This window comes from Mixophyes fleayi, chromosome 4 (assembly GCF_038048845.1).
Source record: "Mixophyes fleayi isolate aMixFle1 chromosome 4, aMixFle1.hap1, whole genome shotgun sequence".
NCBI lineage: Eukaryota > Metazoa > Chordata > Amphibia > Anura > Limnodynastidae > Mixophyes > Mixophyes fleayi.
In genome coordinates, this window is record NC_134405.1 from 265464704 (window position 1) to 265489193 (window position 24490).

The 24490-nt window shown below is 44.4% G+C and overlaps 1 protein-coding gene across 1 annotated transcript in view; it reads left to right on the forward strand.

The window, feature by feature from the left end:
* Positions 1–24490, forward strand: part of HSPA9 (heat shock protein family A (Hsp70) member 9) — a 206252-nt gene that overhangs the window by 157069 nt on the left and 24693 nt on the right. The window contains exons 13-14 of the mRNA XM_075209728.1: positions 2796–2913; positions 9524–9618. Coding sequence (XP_075065829.1) covers positions 2796–2913; positions 9524–9618 — 213 coding nt within the window. The remainder of the gene's footprint in view (positions 1–2795; positions 2914–9523; positions 9619–24490) is intronic.

The following is a 24490-nucleotide window of genomic DNA, read 5'->3' on the forward strand; positions in this document are numbered from 1 at the left end:
GCTCTGCTAAGGGCCAAGGGAATTACAATCATCCCTTACCTGGACAATCTACTTTTAAAGGCAGATTCTTCAGAGAAGCTTCTGTTGCATATTCAGGTAGTAATCCAGACCCTGGAGTCACACGGTTGGATTATCAACTTCAAAAAATCCAAGTTGATCCCATCCCAGCGGATGGTGTTTCTGGGTCTCTTATTCGATACCCGTCTGAGATGGGTGTTCTTTCCTCAGGGCAAGATCCTAGCCTTGCAGAGGATGGTGAAATCCCTGTTGGTGGCAAGGAGACCTTTCATTCATTTTGCAATGAGACTTCTGGGCAAGATGGTATCGTCATTCGAAGTGTTCCAGTTTGCGCAGTTCCATGCACGACCGTTTCAATTGGATCTCCTGTCGCAATGGAACAAATCCCATCGGAGTCTGGCGAGTCAGGTTTTTCGCCTGTCTCCGCAGACGCGTCAGTCGCTGATCTGGTGGCTACACAGGCAGAATCTCACCAGGGGACGCTTGTTCTCAATTTGGAATTGGATTCTGATAACAGATGCCAGCCTTCGGGGTTGGGGGGCTGTATGTCTTCAGGCTCGGTTTCAGGGGCTTTGGACTCAGAAGGAATCCAAACTTCCAATAAATGTCTTAGAACTGCACGCAGTGTTTCAGGCTGTAAGAAGTGCGCAACACTTGCTGCAGGGAAAGCCAGTAAAGATTCAATAGGACAATGTCACAGCAGTGGCATATCTCCACCATCAGGGCGGCACCAGGAGTCCCTTGGCCATGAGGTAGACTCACAGGATATTTCTGTGGGTCGAAGCTCACGTTTCGGCACTTGTGGCAATCTTCATTCCCGGAATAGAAAATTGGGAAGCAGACTTCCTAAGCAGGCAGACTCTGCATCCAGGAGAAGGGTCTCTCCATCCAGAGGGGTTTCAACAGTTAGTGGTGAAATGGGGTCAACCGGATGTCGACATGGTGGCATCTCTGTTGAATCACAGGGTTTCCCGCTACTGTTCCCGTGCAAGAGATCCTGGGCCAGTCGCGGTAGACGCTATGTCCGTCCCTTGGAGGTACCGCTTAGTGTACCTTTTTCCTCCGATAGCCATGCTTCCACGATACAGATAAAGGTGGAGAGAGGGTGTTCCAGTGTTTCTAGTGGCGCCGGATTGGTCACGCAGGGCCTGGTACACTTATGTACTTTTCATAGCAGGAGGTCGGTCGTGGCGATTGCCAATACGCCCAGACCTGCTAACCCAGTTTCCCTTTTGTCATCAAAATTTGCAACGTCTGACTTTAACGGCATGGCTGTTGAGGCCAGGATCCTAAGAGCTAAGGATTTTTCGGATCGGATGGTGCAGGCCATGCTCCGTGCTCGAAACCCGGCTTCGGCAAAAATATATCATCGTGTCTGGAGGACATATCTTGGTTTGTGCGAAAAGAAGGGATATCCTACGTCTTTTCGTCTGGCCAGGTTACTGAGGTTCTTGCAGGATGGCTTGGATGCAGGTTTGCGTCTTAGTTCTCTTAAGGGTCAGGTGTCAGCTCTTTCGATCTTCTTTCAAAGAAAACTTGCTGTCATACCTGATGTGCAAACTTTCATTCAAGGTGTTCACCATGTTCAACCTCCTTATATTCCTCCGGTTCCACCATGGGATTTGAATTTGGTGTTGAGGGCTTTACAGCATCCACCGTTTGAGCCCTTGAATACGGTGGATGCTGAATGCAGAGTTTCAGAGCTTGCTGCTTTGTCTTGCAAGCCTCCTCTGCTAGTTTGTCATGAGGATAGGGCAGTTCTTCGAACCAAGCCCTCTTTCCTTCTAAAAGTTCTATCGAAGTTTCATTTGAATCAGGATATTGTCATTCCATCTCTGATTCCTCATCTTCTGATAACGATGAGTCTATTCGTTATCTTGATGTTCGTGCCTTGCGAATTTATGTTTACAGACCTCAGAAATTACGCAAAACTGAGGATCTTTTGATTCTTTATGATGCTCACAAAAGAGGCTGGCCAGCTTCTAAAGTGACCATTGCTGGGTGGATTACAGCTGTTATCCGTCAGGCTTACAATGGGGCTGGGGAGCCTGTCCCAGATAATCTACGGGCGCATTCTACAAGATCTGTAAGTGCTTCCTGGGCGGCCCACCATGGTGCCTCCAGTGAACAATTGTGTAAAGCGGCCACGTGGTCTTCTGTATACACTTTCACAAAGTTTTACAGATTTAATGTGTTTGCCTCTAGGGATACAAGTTTTGGGAGAAAGGTGCTTTGGGCCGTTTCTTCTGAGCGTTCCCTCCCGTGAGACAGCTTTGGGATGTCCCCAAGGTCCCAGTGTCCCCCAAGGATGTCAGAGAAAATGGGATTTTTATACTTACGTAAAATCCGTTTCTCTTAATCCATTGGGGGACACCGGGCGCCCACCCTTATTGCTCTGGTTTCTCCTTCTGTTTGACATGTCTGGTTGTTAACACAATGATGTGTTAAGTTTATTCTTTTTTCTTTGGTTTCTCTTTGGTTTCTCTCTATCTCCCTTTCTGCGGGCTTGGTTAAACATAGACTGGCATCTAGCATGTGGTGGGGTACAGAGGGGGTGGAGCCAGAGCTTTGTATAACTAAAGTTAAAGTGCCAGTGTTCGCCTGTTCCTACTCCATGCCCCAAGGTCCCGGTGTCCCCCAATGGATTAAGAGAAACGGATTTTACGTAAGTATAAAAATCTCTTTTTTTTTTTTACACAGAAGTTGAAGGTATCTTGAATTAATTTAAAAATGTGTTTACATTTTTATCATATTTTTTTCTTTTAAACCCTTTTTAGGTTGGAATTCCTCCAGCACCTCGTGGAGTACCTCAAATAGAAGTTACATTTGACATAGATGCCAATGGAATTGTTCATGTATCAGCAAAAGATAAAGGAACCGGACGTGAACAGCAAAGTAAGTTGATGTTTTCGCTATAGCAGGAAAATCTGTATTGTTTATTTTCAAGTCTTTTCATTTGAAAACACGACTTCCAAAATTCTGTATTTTAACTGAATAATTGTGCTCTTCAAAAATCTAGACTATATATAAAGTAATTTTTGTATTTCAATAAATATGCTCTTATGTGCTGCAATTCTGATGGAAATATATGTTGGAGTCTGTGGTCCTGAAAAGTCATAGTATCTGAAAATATGGTTTGACAATGACTGCCATATGTCAGTGTGTGCGATTGTCACTGACTGACTACAGCATTTTATAACTACTTTTGAAAATTAATTTGCCTAAAATCATTATGCTAGGTACTGCAAACCAAATGAGCTCCAGAGTACTGAAGCTAGGACTCCTGCCTGAAATTGTCAGTTGAGCTGATGGTCCAGTGTTAATGTCAATTGACAAACAGGTTTTAAGTATGCAAATGGGACTGCAATAATTGTTTCCATGGTTACAGTTTGCTAGGGAAGGTTGCTTGGTCACAACCTGTTTACATTAACAAGGGACTAAACGTTCAACGGACAAAGGTTTTAGTCCAAAAAAAAGAAAATTATTAAAGTGAGTGTGGTACCCAGCATAATGTTTTTTCTCTTTCATCCAGTCTGGGGGACACTGCTTACCATGGGTTGTGAAGGGGAGCTCAGGAGTTGGCACCTAGCTATTTAACTTTAGCACTGCTGACAGACCCCTCCCCTCTACAATCCCCCTGCCTCTTCCTCTTCCTGTCAGTTTTTTCTAGGTGCCCAAAGGAAGGCAAGTTTTAGAAACAGCTAGTTTTTTCTTTTATTTATCTTTTAATAACTTTAATTTTCTTTACTTTTTAGATTAGTTAGTTTAGGGCAGAGCTGGGAGTGTGTTCTATTATAGAGAGCACACTCCCAGAAAGGATGCAGCACTGACCGGGCTCTGTCAGAGGGAGCAGACTGCTCTCAATGGCAGAGCACTAACAGTCACATTACAGAGTGACAAGCTGTCACTCTTGGAGGCTCCCCCTATAACCGGCGCTGCCATTATAGGCATAGAGCGCCGCTTATCGGAATACCTCGCCGGCGGCCATGATGACGTCATCGGCCCGCGGAGGTGCGCAGGAAGCAGGAGAGAGAGCGGGGGCCATACCAAGATCTCCCCTCAGGAAAATAGGAGGGGGCATCGGGGTATATATCGCTGCAGGAGACCTCTTCTAAGCGGTCTCCATAACTCTGCCAGAAAGATAAGTTCCTTTTAAAAAAAAAAAAAAGGAGACAGAAGGCTGCAGAGGGGGAACTATCACAGAGCTCCACTGCTCTTCAGCACAAGTGGTACAGTCCGGTCTTCTGGCGCCAAAGAAGCCCGGGAAGGAACTTGTCTTGGAGGGAGCAGGCACCAGGATACTGCTGTTGGACTTCTCCCCTGTGTGGCCCGTTTGGCTAAGTACCAAAAACCTTTCTTTAACCATTTACAAACTGTATTTTGTGGTTGGAGGAGGGAGACTAGTAAGGATTATTGTATTCTCTTACTTGCATAAATATTACACTGTCGGTTGCACACATACAAGTACAACTTTTATTATAGATTAGTTGGTTACTTGCTCTGTCTCTCTCAATATATCTTTATCTAGTGTATTTGGTGTACTTTTTCTTGTAAAATATTTAGCAATAGGTCCTTTTCCCTTATGTGACATTTTATATGTTGTAGATGTCATGTTAAATTAACTTGTGGGCAGAAGTACCCGTTGGCGCTCTGCTCTGACTGTGAAGGGAGGGGTCCCCTCTGCGCAAACCCCGCTTAACCGGCCTGGGTGGCCTCCCTGACAGTCAATTTCCTCTTTAGCACAGATTATCTCTCAATCTACTCAGTTGCTATCTAGTGTGGCAGCCTCTGCGGCTAATAATGCTATTACACCTTTGGGCCTCCCTGCTGCCACAGGTTCTATTGAAACGGCTATAGCAGGACCTTCCTCTTTGCTTACGGACCAGCCCCCTGTTCCCACAGAACCGGCATGGTCCACAGCATTTATAAAGGGTTTGGATAAATTAAACCAGTTACTTAAATCCCCAGACATTCCCCCTGCTAAAAGAAAGTGGCTTAGATCCACTAATCCTCTTATGGTCCTTTCAGATTCTGAGGGTTTTTCAGAAGAGGAAGGGGAACATATTTTGATTCTGACCAGGTTCAACCTTTGGAACAGGAAGAGAACCCTAAAAGTCAGTTTATTGATGATTCGCTTTTAGCGGTAAGACAGGCATTGGACCTCCCAGAACCGGAGGATCCTAGTCCTAGAGACAGAAGTCTTTTTAAGAAGGCCAAAAGGAAGGTTATCCGGTTTCCCCCTTCTGTAGAACTCGGAGATATTGCAGAGGGAGCCTGGAAACAGCCTGATAAAAAGTTCTCTGTTTCAAAGAGGTTCTCTTCCCTGTATCCATTGCAGGAGGAGGACGTGGCTCGCTGGGAGGGAATCCCTAAAGTGGATATTCCAGTAGACCGTTTGGCCCGACACACTCTCCTACCAGTCCCGGGCTCAGCAACTCTGCAGGATGCCACTGATCGCAGAGTGGAATCTTAGCTAAAATCTATATTTGTTGCAGCGGGTTCTTCCTTTAGACCCACATTTGCTTCAGCTTGGGTTGCTAGAGCACAGGACTTTGATTTACTTCCCCTAGCTTTACATTTGAAAGAGGCATCGGGGTACCTTATGAGGCGGCCCAGAGCACATCGTCTGTGTCCTCCTCTATTCAAGCTGCATCTATTTCAGCAAGAAGAACGTTATGGCTGAAATCCTGGGAGGGAGATTCGGAATCAAAAAAGTCAGTTGAAACCATTCCTTTTTCAGCAGCAGGTCTGTTCGGCCCATAATTGGATACTATGATTTCCCAGGCAACATGGGGCAAAAGCACTTCTTTGCCGGTATTCTCATGTAGGGGACGAGCCCCACGGTTCAGCTCCTTTCGTCCGCCCTTTCGGGGGACCTCCTTGCCAAGGGGACAGTCATTTAGAGGTAGACAACCGAATGCTCGAGGCCTCTCGGTCAGAGTCAGGTCCTCGGTTGCGGCTAGGCGTCAGGCCTCCAAGTCTCAGGAAAAGCCTGCGTTCTGACTTCCACTCTATTCCCCCGGGGGTGGCGACAGTGGGGGGACGTCTGTCGCTTTCAGGAACAGTGGGCAGCGTCATCCCAAGACCCTTGGATTCGGGGCATTATATCAAGAGGGTACAGGATAGACCTACTGGGTCCGGTACCACATTGTTTTTTTTTTGTTTTTTTTTTGTAACACCGCTTCCCCCGAGATCCACAAAGAAGACAGGCAATACAGGCCTGTGTTGCCTCTCTTCTTTTGCAAAAAGTCATTTGCAGGGTCCCAGACAACCATAAAGGGAAGGGATTTTATTCAAATCTTTTTCTGGTCAAGAAACCGGACGGGTCCTTTCGACCCATTCTAAACTTAAAAAACCTCAATGTGCACTTACGAGTAGACAATTTTCGGATGCAGTCCCTGAGGTCGGTGATAAACGACTTGGAGAAAGATCAGTTTATGGCCTCCATAGACATGGAGCGATCATCAGTCTCTCCTAAGATTCACAGTGGGGACCTCCCACTATCGGTTTCGGGCTCTTCCCTTCGGCCTCTCCACAGCTCCGAGGGAGATCATGTCAGTGATGGCAGCGTGTCTTCACTTAAAGGGTGTTCAGGTCGTGCCTTATTTGGGCGATCTGCTCATCAAATCCTCCTCAGAGATTTGCTTACATCAGCACCTATCCCTCACAATATATGTTCTCGAGAGCCATGGGTGGCTGATAAACCTAAAGAAATCCAAGGTGGTCCCGTGCCAATGCATGGTCTTCCTAGGACTCATCATGGACACCACCCAACAAAAAGTGTTCCTGCCGGTGGAAAAGATCACTTCTTTTCAGAGTATAACATCTCAGATCTTGTCCTCTCCCAGTCCCTCAGTTTATTTGTGCATGCGTCTGCTGGGAAAGATGGTGGCCTCCTTCGAGGCGATCCCTTACGTTCGGGCTCATTCTCGACGCTTCCAGTGGGATCTGTTGACAAAATGGTCGGGTTCCCACCTGCGTTTGGAGCTCCAGAGGATCTCTCTGTCTCCGGGGGGCGAAAGAATCGCTCCCGTGGTGGCTGAATCAGGATCACATATCGATGGGCAGGTCCTTTGCGCCAGGCTCATGGATCATAGCCACAACAGACGCCAGCCTGAGAGGTTGGGGGGGCAGTAGTCCTTCACCTCAGGCTCCAGGGGCTCTGGTCAGTTCGGGAATCGGCCTTATCAATCAACACGTTGGAGTGGAAGGCAATTCTTTTAGCGCTTTGGGGGGGCCCAGACTCTCCTTCAGGGCCACCCAGTCAGGGTTCAGTCCGACAATGCCACGGCTGTGGCATATGTCAATAGTCAGGGAGGAACAAGGAGTGCAGCTGCAATGAGAGTTGCAGCTCACATTTTTCTTTGGGCAGAACAGTATGTTCCAGCAATCTCGGGGGTGTTCATTCCAGGAATAAAAAATTGGGAGGCCGATTACCTCAATCTCAATGCGATGATGCCGGGGGAGTTGTCACTCCATCCGGAAGTATTTATTTCAGTCTCTAGTTCAGAGGTGGGGTCTTCCGGATATAGGTCTCATGGCCTCCAGACGCAACAAAAGAGTTTACAGGTTTTGCGCAAGGGCAAGAGACCCCTTAGTGGTACCGGTGGACGTGATGACCCTGTCATGGGAATTCAGGTTGGGATATCGGTTTCCCCCGATTCCCATGCTTCCTCGAGTACTCAGACGAGTGAGGCAAGGCGGTCGACCAGTGATTTTAATAGCTCCCTCATGGCCGCGTCGAGTGTGGTACGCGGACATAATCTCCATGGTGGTAGGACAAGGATATCGTCTTCCGTCATGAGACGACCTTCTTCTACAAGGTCCCTTTCGTCATCAGAATTTACCTCAGCTCAGTTTAACGGCATGGCTGTTGATGCCAGCCTCTGGAGAGAGTTAGGGGTTTCTCCCCCACTGTTGTGAACACTATGCTGCGAACTCGTAAACCTGTGTCAGCTCGCATCTATCATCGGATTTGGCGAGCCTATATCAGATGGTGTGAAAATAAGTCTTGTCACACGTTTTCTTGCGTCTCCATCGCTTATTAGCGTTTCTTCAGGATGGGCTGGAAGCAGGACTCCGTTTAGGTACCTTAAGAGTTCAGGTATCAGTGCTTACAGTTTTCTTTCACCTGAAGTTAGCGGAGTTGCCAGACATCAAGACTTTTCTTCAGGGAGTCTTACATATTCAGCCTTCCTACGTTCCGCCTACAGCACCATGGGATCTCAACCTGGTACTGGATATGCTTAAAGGGCCTCCTTTTGAGCCACTACTGGCGGCAGATTTTAGGTGTCTGACCTGGAAGGTCGTTTTTCTTTTGCCAAATGCATCTGCACGTAGGGTTTCTGAATTGGAAGCTCTGTCTTGCCCAGAACCATATCTGTTTTTTCACGAGGACAGAGCGGTATTAAGAACAATCCCTTCTTTTGTCCCAAAAGTAGTTTCGGCTTTCCATTTGAACCAAGAAATTGTGGTTCCGTTTTTTTCATCAACTTCTCATTCTGATCAGCAGTCTATGGAAAAGTTAGATGTGGTTAGGGCTCTCCGTATTTATGTCAAAAGAACGTCTTCGATTAGACGTACAGATTCTCTGTTTGTTCTTTATGATTCTAACAAAAGAGGCTGGCTAGCCTCAAAACAGTCCATGGCAATATGGATTATGGCAACCATTAAGCAGGCTTACATAAGGGCTAACCGACCTGTGCCAGAGAGACTTACGACCCATTCCACCAGATCGGTAGGGGTGTCGTGAGCAGCGAAAAATGGGGCTTCTGCGGACCAGTTTTGCAGGGCAGCCACCTGGTCCTCTGTCCACACTTTTTTACAAAATTTTACCAGTTTAATGTATTTGAATCCGTGGATGCAAATTTTGCTCGTAGTGCTCTACGAGTGGGGCTTTCAGAGCGGTCCCGCCTTTAGGAGGGCTGCTTTAGAACGTCCCCATGGTAAGCAGTGTCCCCCAGACTGGATGAAAGAGAAAAGGGGATTTATGTACTTACGTTAAATCCGTTTCTCTGATTCCGTCTGGGGGACACTGCGATCGCTGCTTTCTGCTTTTCTTCTGTGTGCTCTTGGTTGATTGGCCTTTTCTCCTTGGGGCTTTTTAATTAACTGACAGGAAGTGCTAAAGTTTAACTAGCTAGGTGCCAACTCCTGAGCTCCCCTCCACAACCCATGGTAAGCAGTGTCCCCCAAACGGAATTAACGTAAGTACAAAAATCCTCTTTTTATTAGGCAGCATTATATTTAAGTGTGGTTACTAGAAGTATGTGCTAATTTACCACTCCAAAAGGTGACTTCATTTAAATGTTTATAATCAATCGGTATATCATAATGAAAAAGCTGGTGCTGTATAGTAAAGTAAAGGAACTTTCTGTTACTCTATCCAACGAAATCTATTTCAATCTGTTTCTATTTAGAGAATTGAAATGAAGCAAATTCCTTTTTTTTTTTTTTCCTGTTTTGGGGGGGTTTGTTTTATTAATCTCAAGAAAATTTCTTGTAGTTGTTATACAGTCTTCTGGTGGACTCAGCAAAGATGATATCGAAAATATGGTGATAAATGCTGAAAAGTATGCAGAGGAAGATAGGAGAAGAAAGGCAAGTACTAAACTCACATCTCACATTTATATTTTTGGCTATTTTTCATCATCATCATCATCACCATTTATTTATATAGCGCCACTATGGATTAATTATGTTATGACAAGAAAAAGGACGCTGCATCTAGTCACAATATCTAAGACTGTAAAATCGATAGAGACTAGCATTCCCAGAGTGTAGTAGCATATCTCAATCACCAAGGTATCACCAAGAATCCTTAAGCCAAGCAAGAGACGCACAGGATCTTTTGGTGGGCCGAATCTCACGTTTAGTCTGTCATGGTAATATTCATCCCAGGGTTAGAAAATTGGGAAGCCAATCTTCTCAGCTGGCACACTCTGCATCCTGACGAATGGTCCCTCCATCAGAAGGTGTTTTGCCAGTTTGGTAGACAAGTGGGGTCAACCAGATGTTGACATGATTGGGTCTCAGTTGAACCACAAAGTTTAGCTCCTCTGCTCCCAGCCATAGATCCCCTGGCTGTCTTATTAGACGCCATGTCCGTTTCTTGGCTGTTATGCTTCATTTACCTATTCCTATCAGTAGCTATGCTTCCAAGGGTCTTGGAAAAGGTAAAGAAAAAGGGTGTTCCATTCTTTCTGGTGGGGCCAGATGAGCCTCGGAGGGCTTTGTACACAAATGTTCTCTCAATCGTGGCGGGTAGGTCATGGCATCTGTTTCTACGACCAGGCCTGATATGTTGAGGACTGTTTTATCATCTTGGTATGGATAGTCTGGCTTTAATGGCATGGCTGTTGAAGCCATGATCCTTTGAGCAAATTGTCTATATGAGCGTGTGGTGCAAACAATGCTAAAATATAACTGTGGGGCTTGGTTAAACATAAACTGACGCCTATACAAGAAATGGGGTATAGAGAGTGTGACTGGATCACTATTAAATAACTTTTGGTAAAAATTAATTTAAAGCAAATAAAGCAGGGTACTTAATTATGTAATTGCACGTGCACTTATTTTTGATATTTTGTATATTGTGAGATAGGAAATCGTTATCTCTGAGACCAGGGTAGAAAAGTTGGTTTTTCTGTTTAACCTTGCTATAGAATATGCCTATTTCTGATGTATATATCTGATACAATGAACCTTTGTTTACAAAGTCTTTTGTGTATTGGAATGTGTTTTGTATGGAAGTGTCATTGTTTTGGGTTTGTAAGGTTGCTAGTGGAAACCTCCAATTAGGCATATGCGGAGTGAGTCTGATAGCAGGAATTGCTAACTAAATTTTGTGATGAAGTGTCAAATACCTGCTCTGGTCAAAGGCGCAGCAGGGGGTTGGTACTGTGTGGCCTTTTGTCAGTTTTCAAACCTTTCCCAAACATTGTGAACAGCATGGGATGCATGACATCACAGCGTCTCTATAATTTCATAGATAAGTGTAAATATTGTTGGCTTTGCAGTGCACGTAAATCCATGTTTGTGTAAACACATTACATAATGATTCTATAAATAGCCTGTGTCTAAACTGTAGGCACTGGCTTGTATTGAAAACTTGTTCTTCTGATTTCATCTGACTTGAGTGAGGACTGGTACCTTTAACCAGTGTGAGAGAAAATAAACATCTTGCTTGGAAACATCATCATCATCATTTATTTATCTAGCGCCACTAATTCCGCAGCGCTGTACAGAGAACTCATTCACATCAGTCCCTGCCCCATTGGAGCTTACAGTCTAAATTCCCTAATATAGACACACAGACTCACACACAGACAGAGAGGGAGACCATCAGACAGTGACTAGGGTCAATTTTGATAGCAGCCAAATAACCAACCAGTATGTTTTTGGATATTGCTGTATTCCTGTGACCTACAGATAAGACCCAAAATCTAATCCGTTCCCGCCTGTCCTGAGGTTTGGACCCAGCTTTTCCAGTACCACCGCTCTGCCTGCAGCCCTGATCAGTGTGATAGGCCAGGGGGGATCCATCCACAGCTTCCCTGATCCATAGTAAGAGGTCAGGAGTACCAGTCCAGGTACACCAGCGACGAGATACGCTAGCAGCATCAGTTACTCAGAAGAAACCCGGTTCTAGATGGTGGTATATGAGTCCAGTGGTGGCAGCATTATAAGCCCCTCCTACTGCAGTAAGAGGGCGTATTTGGGATAACGAAAGGGAACGGTGGCAAAGTAAGCCCAGCCAGTTCCCAGCAACAACAGACAGGGTGGCATAGGCGGTCCATCCTGTCACAATGTCCCATATTTTAAAGAAAGGGTATTTCACAGAATATCATAATGTTGCGCATGTCAGATAGAGGTGTGTGCTGGGCATACTCAGACTAGCTTCACAGTTGAGTACAAATATGGCTGATCCCCCTCGCTAAGTAATGTACTTCTGTGAGCTGGAGAAATTAGCCATATTTGCTTGGTACAGGGAGGATGGCTGGGGTTTTAGAGTTATGGGGGGTAGACACTCAAATTTTTGGCCTTGGCACCATACTAACTGTAAAGTTTAATGGGTCGGTGAGATGCCAGACAAACTGTGTTAGAGCAGTTTTAAATGTCCCGCCCCTCAGTTACGTCCATAAATTTATTCACTGCACTGAGCTGGGGTCGGGAGATTTAAACATGCTCTGAGCTTCAATTCCTGCACTGATCATACACTGTAGTGACCAATACAGCGAATATAGGGATGTATAATGGATGGTGGGTGGAGAATGTAGAGTTGGGTGATGGGTGAAGGATACTAAGTGTACCAAAAGTGTCAATACCCAGCCAACTGCAACAAATACAAATAAGGCTGGCATCGGAGCTGACACAATATAAATGGTACATGTACACAATGGTTCAATGATACATGTATACAATGGTTCTGAACTCGGCACAAAAAAGGCATCACAGAGCACCACAATGACAGTGTGGCACAGGCTCACTTACACAGCGCAGCGCATCAAATACATCTGCCATCAGCATACACAGCCTGATATAACAGACCTAGACATACTCCAGTGTCCCAGAGCCACATAACGTTGAGTGGATCAGCTTAGCTGGCAGACAATATCCAGACTAGACATCTAGCTGCGCTTACAATGTAGACGTGAAGCCCCCCGCACTGTGTTCTGCGGCTCCCAAGTGTAGAGGTACGGATTAGTATAGAGCATTGTATGCTCTGTCTCCCCAGTGCAATGTCCTGGCCTGCGACACCCAATCGGGGGGATTAAAATGACTTCTTCATGTTCAGTGGAAGCGGCAGTCACTGAGAGGCCCCGAAGAGCTGCAGAGAATATCACTCCATATATGTGAGTAACACTGTCTGTCTTTATACTGCAGTGCTGAACGGTACTACTATATACCAAGTCACCATCACTGACCTATGTGTGGAACTACAGATCCATAAACCTCTCTGTTGGTATTTTTATTACAGAACTACACTCCCTAAAATATCATCTGCTGACTATATATACAGGACTGGACCACTAATAATCGCCTCTGCTTGCTGAATAGAAGAAAATACAACCCATAATCCTCTGTGGTGGTATCCAGGACATCACATTCCATAGTCCTCCCTGCTGATTTATATACAGGACTACACCCCCCATAATGCTCTCTGCTGACTGTATAAAAGAAAATACCACCCATAATCTTCTTTGCTGACTATATACTGGACTACACCACTCATAATCCTGTATGGTGACTGTATACAAGGCTATAACCCCAATAATCCTCTCGGCAGGAACAAAAAAATCTGTATTGTATGACTGTCGTGAGAATGCTCTTTCTATTTTATGGTGGTCACAAGAATGCTCTCTGTATTGTATGATGGTCGTAAGAATGCTTTCTGTATTGTATGGCAGTCACAAAAATTCTATGTATTGTATAGCTATGTATATGATGCTTTCTGAATTGGTAATAGTCCCCGAATGCTCTTTTTATGGTATGGCGGTCACAAGAATGCGCTCTCTATTGTATAGTGGTATACAAGAATGGTGTCTATCAATTTGTGAGTACATTGAACACACAGATTTCCAGTTTACAACAGAAGTGCTCCATAAAAGAATTGTTATATTGGACTAAGGTTATATTTGAATTGTATATATCTGGACTGTTTGGCCTTGTAGCGTTGTTTGCAGTTTTTTTGGGGGTTAACTAGAGGTGTACATTTTGAATACACTTTCGATGTGAAAGATTTTAGTGATTTTGTTTGTGTGTAATGAATAAGAATAGTCAAGGAGGTAAAGTCACATATCTAACCCTCAGGGATGGAGTAACTTTAATTCTGACAAGTAGCAACTAATATTTCTATTCTCCTGATTGTGTTTCCTCTTTCTCCTGATTCACTCTTAGCTCTTTCTCTATTTGTGACACCCCTCCCCCCCCCTCGCAAAATTGGCATATAATTTATTATACTTTATGGCAGCTCTTTGCAGCAATAAGGGATGAAGTTTTGAAACCATTAATCAAAAAATCATACCAGGACAGGACATCCGATAAGAGGCTGAGCCAGCCATGACTCTGTAACTTATTACTCTGCAGGAGCAGACCTTTTTTGTTAGAGAACAGGGGGGAAGAGCACAAAGCCCGCCATGTAGGCATCCGAAGATACCTCTTCTGTAATGGTCTCCCCATGTGATAGAGTAGGTAAAGCTAAGGTTTTCGGAGCTTGATAAATTGACCCAGACGGCAGTCCCCATTGATATTCTCTGATGTTAAATAGCCCCACACTTTGCCTAAATCATGCGTTTCCACATGATTTAAGGCTTCATGAATAGGCCTCTTTGTCTTTCATTCACTGTTGTTTTCCTCTGTATGATTATGAGAAAATACCACCTGTAAACAGTCACTTAATGTTCAGAGTTCTGGATTATAATTACTATTAGTGCTCACTGACATACAAGTTGAGCACCATCCCATAAAATTACTTTTAAAAAATGTCTGAATAAATTTAAAAGTAGAGATGCTCACTGACCCCCGTGTTTTGGTTTTGGATCTGGATTACCTTTTGGGTTTTGCCAAAACTGCCCTTGCGTGATTTGGTTTTGTTTAGCCATTTTTTTAAAAATTCAATTTTTGGGGCTAAAATCACATAATTTAGGTATTATTTTGTACCTACATTATTATTAGCCTCACTAACACTAAATTCCTGTGATTTCCATTAAATTTTTACCATCCCACTGGTCACAATATGCTTTTCATACACTTTTTCAGCCAAATACTGCAGCAATCTGGCTGGATGGTAAGCAACAGAGCAATGATTCAAACACTCGGCAGTTCCTAGTACATATAGGACACATTGGCACACAGCAGTGGCAGAAAAGAAAAGTGGTGCAAGATGGAATTGTCCTTGGATCATGAAACCAGTTATTGTTCATTTGATCGCTCCACCTGTTTCTTGGATAAGTGAGGTAATTCTACAGCTAATACATGGCAACGAGCGCTGACCCCCCCCAGGATGTGTGCTTTTATCAGACACACACCAATCCAGGGTGCCAGACAATGCCCTAAAAAGAGCCATTGAAATTTACAGCAAAAAGCCAGTTCATCAGTGAGCTTTGAATCGGCCTCAATTCCCACAAAATTATAATCTAGTTAGGTACCTTTCATGTAAAGTGCTGATTACAAACGCAACAAAGCACGTGTGGGAGAATGTGGCCTCTTAGAGGCTGACTACTAGACCCAAAGACATTGCATGGATGGCTATCCAGGAATGTCTGCCTCTCAGGACATTCATGCATTCCCTGTGCCGATATGTCCACTGCCCCTTCTGCATCACCAGACTGGAAACAACACAGCATATTTTTGGGGACTGCCCCACTGCACAGGCACTGTTGGATGCCTTGGAACATGAACAATAAGGACAGTGGTGTGCCCAGAACTTGCCTTTCATACCATTCGGTATTTTATGGATTATTTCCTGGGACCCACATCATTGGGGCAATCCAGGAGGCCTGGAGCCTAATGAAATGCTTTAATGACGCTATTTGGCTTGCCTACCAAGAGACTATAACACCATTGACAGTCCTGAGTAAAAGGAAGATGATTAATTTTTTGTCTCCCTCTTCTTCTCCCCCAATGTGTCTGTTTATTCAATGTGACACTGTTGAATTTGCCTGCAAATTCTACAGACAAGCCTGCTTGTCTTCCTCTTCATCATTGACTGTTAGCAATGGAGCACTCATATTAGACCCTACAATTATTTGTGCAAATGAAGAAAAAAAGCCTGCAAAGACTTGTAGATTAATAAAAATGACCAAAACATCTCTTCTATAAGGGTGTATGTATTAGATCATACACTTATTAGTGCAAATTCAGAAAAATACAGTTTAATCCCTCTAGGCCCTCCCTAAACAAGCTAGGAATGGGCTAATGGTAGAAACACACATCCGTGCCAGGAAAGATTAATGGTGCAAGATGGAATCGTCCTTGGGCACTCCCAACCACCCATATGTTGGATCTTACAAAGGACATGCACATTTTAACAAACCAAGCACTTCAGTGGCAAGGGCTGCCACTTTTGTGGCTGAAGTGCTTGGTTTGTTTGGGCCCCCACTAAACCAGTTATCAATGCCCTAAAGGCATTTTAGACCAACAGTGCTGTGAAATGAATTCTACACTGTCAAGATGTTGTCGTCATCTTCAGCATCATCCTCGCCCTCATCAGTGTGTACATCATCATCATCATCACAGACAATTAATTCTTCTCCGCTGGGATCCGCCATTAGAGAAGTGTCAGTACATGGATGTATTTGCCGGTAAAGGCCTTCCTCGTGGAAGATGTAGTTCATTTTGATGAACATCATCTTTTCCACATTTTTAGGAAGTAACCTCCTACGTCGATCAGTGACAAGGTTCCCGGCTGTGCTGACAACTCTTTCTGAGTACACACTGGAGGGTGAGCAGCTTTGGTATTACAAAGCAAGTTTGTACATGGGTTTTCAAATGGCTTATTTTTCCTCCCAGTATGGAAAGGGACTGTCTGACATTTAGATTTCAATTAACTCTTGAAAAAAATCCTCCACCATCAGTTGCATGGTAATAGTAGGATTGGATGGAGTTATGGCCGAGGTCACACTTTTTTTTTTTTTTTGTAAAATCTTTCAAACCAGATCAGATGTCAAACTGTTGTGGTCTGCCACCTGCGTCATGCATGCTTCTCTTTGGAAATACAGTGCAATGACTGCTATATTAGGATTTCAGCACTCAGAAAATTAGCTCTTTTATAAGGTTGTATATGAGACCCCAAACACTTTGTAGTACAAATTCAGAAAAATACAGTGCAATATTTGGATTTCAGCACTCAGAAAATACAGCTTTTTTTTTTTTTATAAGGGGGTACATGATACCCCAAACACTTTGTAGTGCAAATACCCCCTCCTCTTTCTACTCTATCACTTTGCCTGCTCTATACTGTGACCTAATCCTCTGTCCCTCTCTCAAATGGCGCTTGATTGCCGTGGAGGCAGGTATTTATTGATTCCAAAACTCGCAAGATGCGACGACGTCACGATGACATTTTGCCTCGTTTTGCAATCCGAATATGCGTGAGAGTACCGAGCGGACTTGGCTCGGTACTCTGATCCCCGAAGTTCGGGTGAGTTCAGTTTCATGGAAAATACGGACTCTTTTGGACCCCTTCATTTAAATTGATACGATTTTAATGTGTCAAGCACTTGTGGGGATTTATCAGTGAGCCTGGAAGTGTATCCCGAGTGTTTGCTCATATATAATAACAGAATTTGAGAACTATTCATTTAATGTGATTGAAGCACTGATCTTACGGGAGGAAGCTCTGCAAGTATCTCAGTAGCAGGCAGTGTGTTTTGGGAGTGATGTCCTGCAGGGATCATTCAGGTGCTGTGTTGGGGGGAGGGATGTTCTTCAGTGATCTGTCAGTAGTGGGTACGGTGTTCGAGTGGAGGGATTTTCAGCAAGCACCTTTTTGGAACTGGTACTGTGCTAAAAACAGGAGTCTGTTTGGAGAGGGTAGTGTGATGGGGTCGTAATACTCTGCAGAGGTTTGGTTGGTGCTGGGAGTATAGGGATCTGTGAGAATGGATACTGTGTTCGGGGGAAGTGCGAAGATCTGTCAGGAGCCCATGCTGTATTGGGGGAAGGGATGCTATGCATGTAACTTTCAGGTGTAGGCACAGTGTTGGAGGAAGGAATGTTATGCAGCGATCTGTCAGGAGCAGGTACTGTGTTGGAGGGAGGAAAACGCTACAGGGATCTTTCTGTAGCCAGTACTGTTAGAGGTTGAACTCTGCAGGGATCTGTCAACAGTGAGTACTGTATTTTGGGAGCAGTGAGCTGCAGGGATCTGTCAGGAGACCTGTGTTCTGCAGGAATCTGTCAACAGGGATCTGTCAATAGCATGTAGTGTGTTGGGGTGGGGGTTGCCCTGCTGGGATTTGTCTGGAGTTGGTAGTTGTTTTGGGAAGAGATCCTCTGAATGGATATGTCAGAAATAGGCAATGTGGTGGAAGGAGGAATGTTCTGAAGGTATCAGTGAAGAGCCTGTACTGTTTTGGGGGGAGGGAACTCTGCAGGGATCTGTTCAGAGTGGACATTGTGTTGGACGGAGGAATGCTCACCAGGGATCTGCCAGGAGCAGCCATTGTGTTGGAGGGAGGAATGCACAGCATGATCTGTTTGGAGTGGATGTTATTTTGGATGGGGGAATGCTCTGCAGAGATCTGACAGGATGGGTACTGTGTTGCAAGGAAAGGATTTTCTACAGGGATGTATTAGGATCTCGGACTGTATTGAATGGCAGAATGCTCTACAGCAGGGTTGTCCAACCCACGGGCCGCATGCGGCCCAGCACGCCTGTAAATGTGGCCCAGAAGGAGTTTTGGTTGTGGCAAGGGGGCAGCACTGTTAATGGAAAAAAAAAATCCTGAAAAAAAAAAGAAAAGAACATACTTACCTTGCGGTCACGTCAGCTGGTACTCCGGCTCCCTCCCTTGTCTCCTCCTCTGTGCGGTGCTCGCAGTGAATGTCGGGCGTGATGTCATCACGTCCATCATCCATTGCGGAGCGCAGTACAGAGGAGTCACCCCCGCGCGAGAAGAACAATCAGCAGCACAGAATTGGAGAAGAGAAGAGGACAGGAGAACAAGCCGATTAAAAGGTAAGTTAAGGGGGATTTTTTTTATTATTTCAAGAGACGCTGACCAGTGAATAAGTCACCTGGTCCTGGAGCATCATGGACCTTATGTCCCTGCTACATACTTCTACTTGTATTACTAATGGGGCATTATATATTATTCTCTTTGGCCCATTATAAGTTGTTATCCCTTAACTAACATAGTGGTGTAATTAGCAAAACAGGTCACAATTTGGGGTCACAGTGATGTATATGTCAGGTTCCGCAGGCCTGGTCAGGGCACCCTGATATACAATGCCTGTTTTAAATGCACTTTACTGATATTGCATCGAAAAAATACAAAAAGTGATTATAGTATAATAGCTAGAGAGGATTTTTTGAACAGGACGATTGAAAGGTAAGTATAGGGGGATTTGAAAAAAAAGTGAACACTTTTTTTCTCATATATATATATATATATATATGTGTATATATATGTGTTAACTATGTTTTCTATGGTTTTTTGGATGAACAGCTATCATTATTGTTAGTGTATCTTATGTGCGGCCCAAACCAACTCGTCGTCTTCCAATGTGGCCCAGGGAAGCTAAAAGGTTGGACACCCCTGCTCTACAGGGATCTGTCAGGTGTGGCTAGTGTGATGGGGGAAGTGATGCTCTGCAAAAATCTGACTGGGGGGTTTTTGTGGCATGAACATCACTTCTTGTACAGGACTGGAAACATTCTGATACGATTTGGAGGCATATGACAAAGTTTTGGGACCTGTGAGGACCATGCAAAGTGTTGGAAGGAAGATTGCACTGTAGGGGTCTGTCAGGAGCAGATAGTGATGCTCTAGAGAAATCTGTCACCATACAATGTTAGTTAGAGGGATATTCTGCAAGGATCTGTTATGAGATGATTCTATATTGTGGAGTAGGAATGCTTTACAGGTATCTGTCAGTAGCAAGTACTTTGTTGGAAGGAAGGATGTTTTGCAGGGATCTGTAATGTTCACCACTGCCTGCCTGACCATACATACATACATACATACATACATACATACATACATACATACATACTGCATGCCACCACAATCTGCCAGAACAGACATACATACTGCATCTCACCACCCCGTTCCAGAACATACATATGTGCTGCAGCCCACCACTGCCTACTAGACCATACTTATTTGCAGCACCCCGCCACTGCCTGCCATACATACATACATACATACATACATACATACTGCATCCAACCATTGCCTGCCAGAACAAACGTACATACTGTACCACTCAGTGTAACACAGACATGGCCAACGCGTGCTCTCCGGGTGTTGTGAAACTACAAGCCCCAGTGTAGATAGCCAGCCATCCGCTGGCTGGGTATACTGGGACTTGTAGTTTCACAACACCTGTAGAGTGACGTGTTAGTCAGGCCTGGTGTAGCACTTAGATATGGTTATACACTAGCATGTGAGAGAAAAAGCTTGTGGACATATGGTATGGAACATGACAGAAAATTTATTGTGCATGTTAAGATGGTAAGAATGGGCTACTATGTTAGAAAGACTAGTACACAGCAGGTGACCTGAGAAAAAAGCTGGTGTAGTTGGTGATGGCATGTGTGCATGCAATCATAAAGCTGGTGGGCAAAAAGGGGGATATGTGTAAGAAAGACATGCACTGGAAATGGCGGGTGGTAGGTTTAGAGGAAATATGAGGAAAAATTACTTTATTAAAGCAGTAGTGGATAGGCGGGATAGGCATCAAACAGAGGTGGTAAAAGCTAATATAGCAGAGCAATTTAAGCACTCCTTTTTATTAGGGATTAAAAAAATAGTGGAAATTAGAGGGACCAAGTGATTTTTATCTGCTGTTAAATTTTTGGGTTTGTTTCTGAATTTGATATCGTACATATTTTAACTTTGCTAAAAGCTATGAAGTTTCATAGACAAAAAATCTTACGGTTTAACATGTCCAATTAAGGTTCCTTACATAACATCTAAAATGTAAGACAACTATTGAAACTGTTCCACTCAAACTCAAAAAAAACAAATGAAATTACGATGATTCCAAGGCACAGTGTTAATGGACGTTGTGGCAGGATGTACGGTCTATGCCACCCCGTCTGTTGCTGGGAAGTAGCTGGGCTTACTTTGCCACCGTCCTCTTTCGTTATTCCGAATACGCCCCACCTGCCACAGACACGCCACACTCCATTGGGCTGGCAGGGGTGGAAACAGTCTCTAATGGCTCACCTTCGCCAGTTAAGAGTCAGTCGGGCCGCAGGACTCGGATTAGGGGCACAAGTCTGGGGTGCTGGGGCTGTGGGACAGTCCATGACCGGTTTTCCCGTAATTGTAGCACTTTTTCTCCAGTCTGGGCTTCGGTGGTCTCTGATAACTCCCAGGGACAGGACGGGGCGGTGGCCAGCGAATGGTACCCGAAGGGTCAGGTTCTTTTTGGGGGTGAGTAGAAGAGGGGTGTCCCCCTGATTGTTAAATCTGGTGGATGCTGGCTGTGAGCCTGGCACTTCTGCCATGTGGCCTCACTGCCGCATACTGATCCGCCAACTGGGCTGCGGCTTCCATGGTGGCTGGTCTCCTGTCCAGCACCCATTCTTTCTCCTCTGGTGCGCACCGTCTGTGAAACTGCTCTTGGTACATTAAGTCTATTACCTCCTCCACGGTCTGGGCACCTGCTCCGCGCACCCACTTCCTGGCTGACTCCCGCAGCAGGTTGGCAAACTCCTTATGAGTGGCGTGGATGTCCTTTGTAAAGTCCCGGAACTTCAGACGTTAGGTCTCTGGGGTAATAGTGTACCATTTAAGGAGTGCCCTTTTCACTACATCATAGTCCGCACAGTCCTCTGTGGGCACCCCACGGTAGTCCTCCACTGCACGTCCTTGCAGTGTGGGCACCAGATGCTTAACCCATTCTTCTCTGGGTACAGCGTGTACAGGTTCTTTCAAATTACCTGCAGGTGCTCATCATTATTGCTAACACAGTCCTTAAATTTAGGGCAAGGTAGAGATGGCAGTCCTGATCTTCTAGGGGGTGCCTCTCCCCTGGGCTGCATGGCTGCCGCCCTTCTCTCTTGGCGCCATGCCTCGATGACATGTGCCCGCTCAGCTGCAAATGCGTTGTCCCCTAAGGCCGCCATGGCCACTGCTGCCATCAGTTTCCTCCATCTGGGTACCATGCTGACGGTGCAATTCCCTCAGCGCCTCTTTCATCTCCATCCTGTTTGGCGAATGACTGATGTCAATGCCCTTGGCGCACTACACAGAGTCTCTAGGTCCACCATGGACACGTTGGAGTAATCAGACAACTCTGCTCTCCCAACTCGAAAAGCCGCCTGCGGTTATCCCACCGCTTACAACCTGAAATCTGTGATAGGATGGACCGCCTATGCCACCCAGTCTGTTGTTGCTGGGAACCGGCTGGGCTTACTTTTCCACTGTCCCCTTTCGTTATTACGCATACTCCCCTCCTGCCGCAGTAGGAGTCTGCTGCCAACACTGGACTCCTTTATCGCATCCAGAACCACATTCCCTCTGGATAACTGTCGCTACTAGTGTACTCCCCTGCTGGTACACTTGGGCTGGAAACTCCGGACCTCTTACTATGGATCAGGGTTGCTGTGGATGGATCTCCCCTGACCTATCACACTGACCAGAGCTGCAGGGTAGCAGTAGAGCGGTGGTACTGGATAGCTGGGTCCAAACATCAGACAGCCGGAAATAGATTAGATTTTGGGTCTAATCTGTAGGTCACAGGATTACAGCAATATTGAAGAAGTTGTCAAGCAGGGTCTTGAAGCAGAGAGTAATGTTTTTTTTCGCTTCCACCTATTTAAAGGTATCAGTGGTCAGGTCAGATGGAATTTCAGAATGATATCATTTTGCAAGGGCTACAGTTTTAGAAATTTTTTTTAGAATTAGGATGCAATTTGTTTACCCAAACATGGATTTACATGCAATGCAAAACTAACAATAGTTATGCATATCTGTGATATGCTAAAACCTTGCTATGATTTCCTGCATCTCATTTTGGACACAGTGGACATCTAAGAGCAAGTCTAATTACCTCTTCCTTTCCCTTAAGGGGTATTGGGGACACTCATCAAAAGGTATAATAAACATGAGATTAGCATGAGTGCTTTCTTCCAACAGTTGCAGAATACACATTTCCTCCAAAGAAAAACATTCCCCAAGAAAAGTTGCAAACCCCAAACAAGGCATTTCCTTACACCAAGATATACAATAGACTTTATAAACAAAGGCTTATTGTATCGGATATATATACTGTACATCAGAAATAATGCATTTCCTCTAGCAAGATTAAAACAGAAAAAACTAATTCCCCCGCCCTCTCTCAGAAATAAAGATTTACTATACCAAAGCATGCACAATATCAAAAAAATAAGTGCATCTGCAATTATATAAATAAGCGCCGTGCACTAATTTCCTAAAAATAAATTTATACCATAAATTATTTATCAGTGATCCAGTCAGACTTGTTTCTCGCGTAATACAGACATGGCATGCCATCACATCCTGTTGTTAGCTGCAGATTCAACATGGTCATGGAGTGAGATTTATGAACAAAATGGTGGGTCTGTTAATTCACTGATTTGAGTGTTCACTGGAATAAACACACAGGTGAAGATTCAATTAAAAAGCAATTGCCACGTAGTGTCTCCGGAAGTCACCTGCACCAGTCTGCAAGCAGTGGAAACCCATCACATCTTGACACCTTTGGATCTGTATAACTGGGCAAATGAAAATTTGACCTTTAAAGAACATTTTCAACATTTTGGATGTCTACGGATACATTTTGGTTTTTTTTCACCTATCTACATTAGGAAATGATGTGTGTTTTTAGGATTTATTAGCTCTATTTCCACGAATTTCCTGGTTTTTGGGGCTTATTTAACACATTTTTTAGTTGATCAATGCATTGATTTCTCGTTACTTATAAAATTATCGCATTATATTTGGTGGTTGTGTATTTTAGTAAAATGCATCTTTAGTGCCGGGGAGGTTCTTTTTCATATTTATTTTTAAATGATAATGTGCATGGCGTAAAGTTTTTCTACGTGTCACAAAGTGAATACAAGACCAATGCCAAACCAAGCTGCATAGCCGTCTTGAAACAGCAAAGACTGTGTCAGGAACACGTGCATGAGGTACACATATATCGCTTCTCATCAGACGACATGAAGACAGCAGGAACCAGAGTTAGTGTCACTACGACCGTAGTCACAAAACATGTAGACAAGTGATCTGCAACCTGGAACATACATAGCAGCAGTGTACAATAATATCTGGTACATTGGGTTTATTATTCACTGTAATAAAGAGGAACAAGATGTGCTGGTAAATTCATGAAACAAAACCAATCAACAAATGTGTTGTCCTAGCCTTCAAGAGATAAGTGTTTTGTTCCTTTTATTCATGTCCTCTGTGTAACGGAAGTGCCTACTATCCACGGAAGTACTGGAAGGCAGTATACACTGTTTGCTGACACTTTAAGGAATATTACTGACCGTTAAACCTAGGGATGTGCATCGGCGACTTTTGGTGTCTCGTGTTTTGGATTCGGATTTTCGTGATGTTTTGGATTCGGATTTTTTTTGAAAAAAGCATAAAAAGTTCAAAAATCAAGTTTTTGGGCTTATTTTCACTCCTACGCTATTATTAACTTCAATAACAAGCATTTCCACTAATTTACAGTGTATTCTGAACACCTCACAATATAGTTATTAGTCCAAAACGTTGCAACGAGGTATCTTTCTGGACTGCGTAGTGGAGTGGTCCCCACAATATAA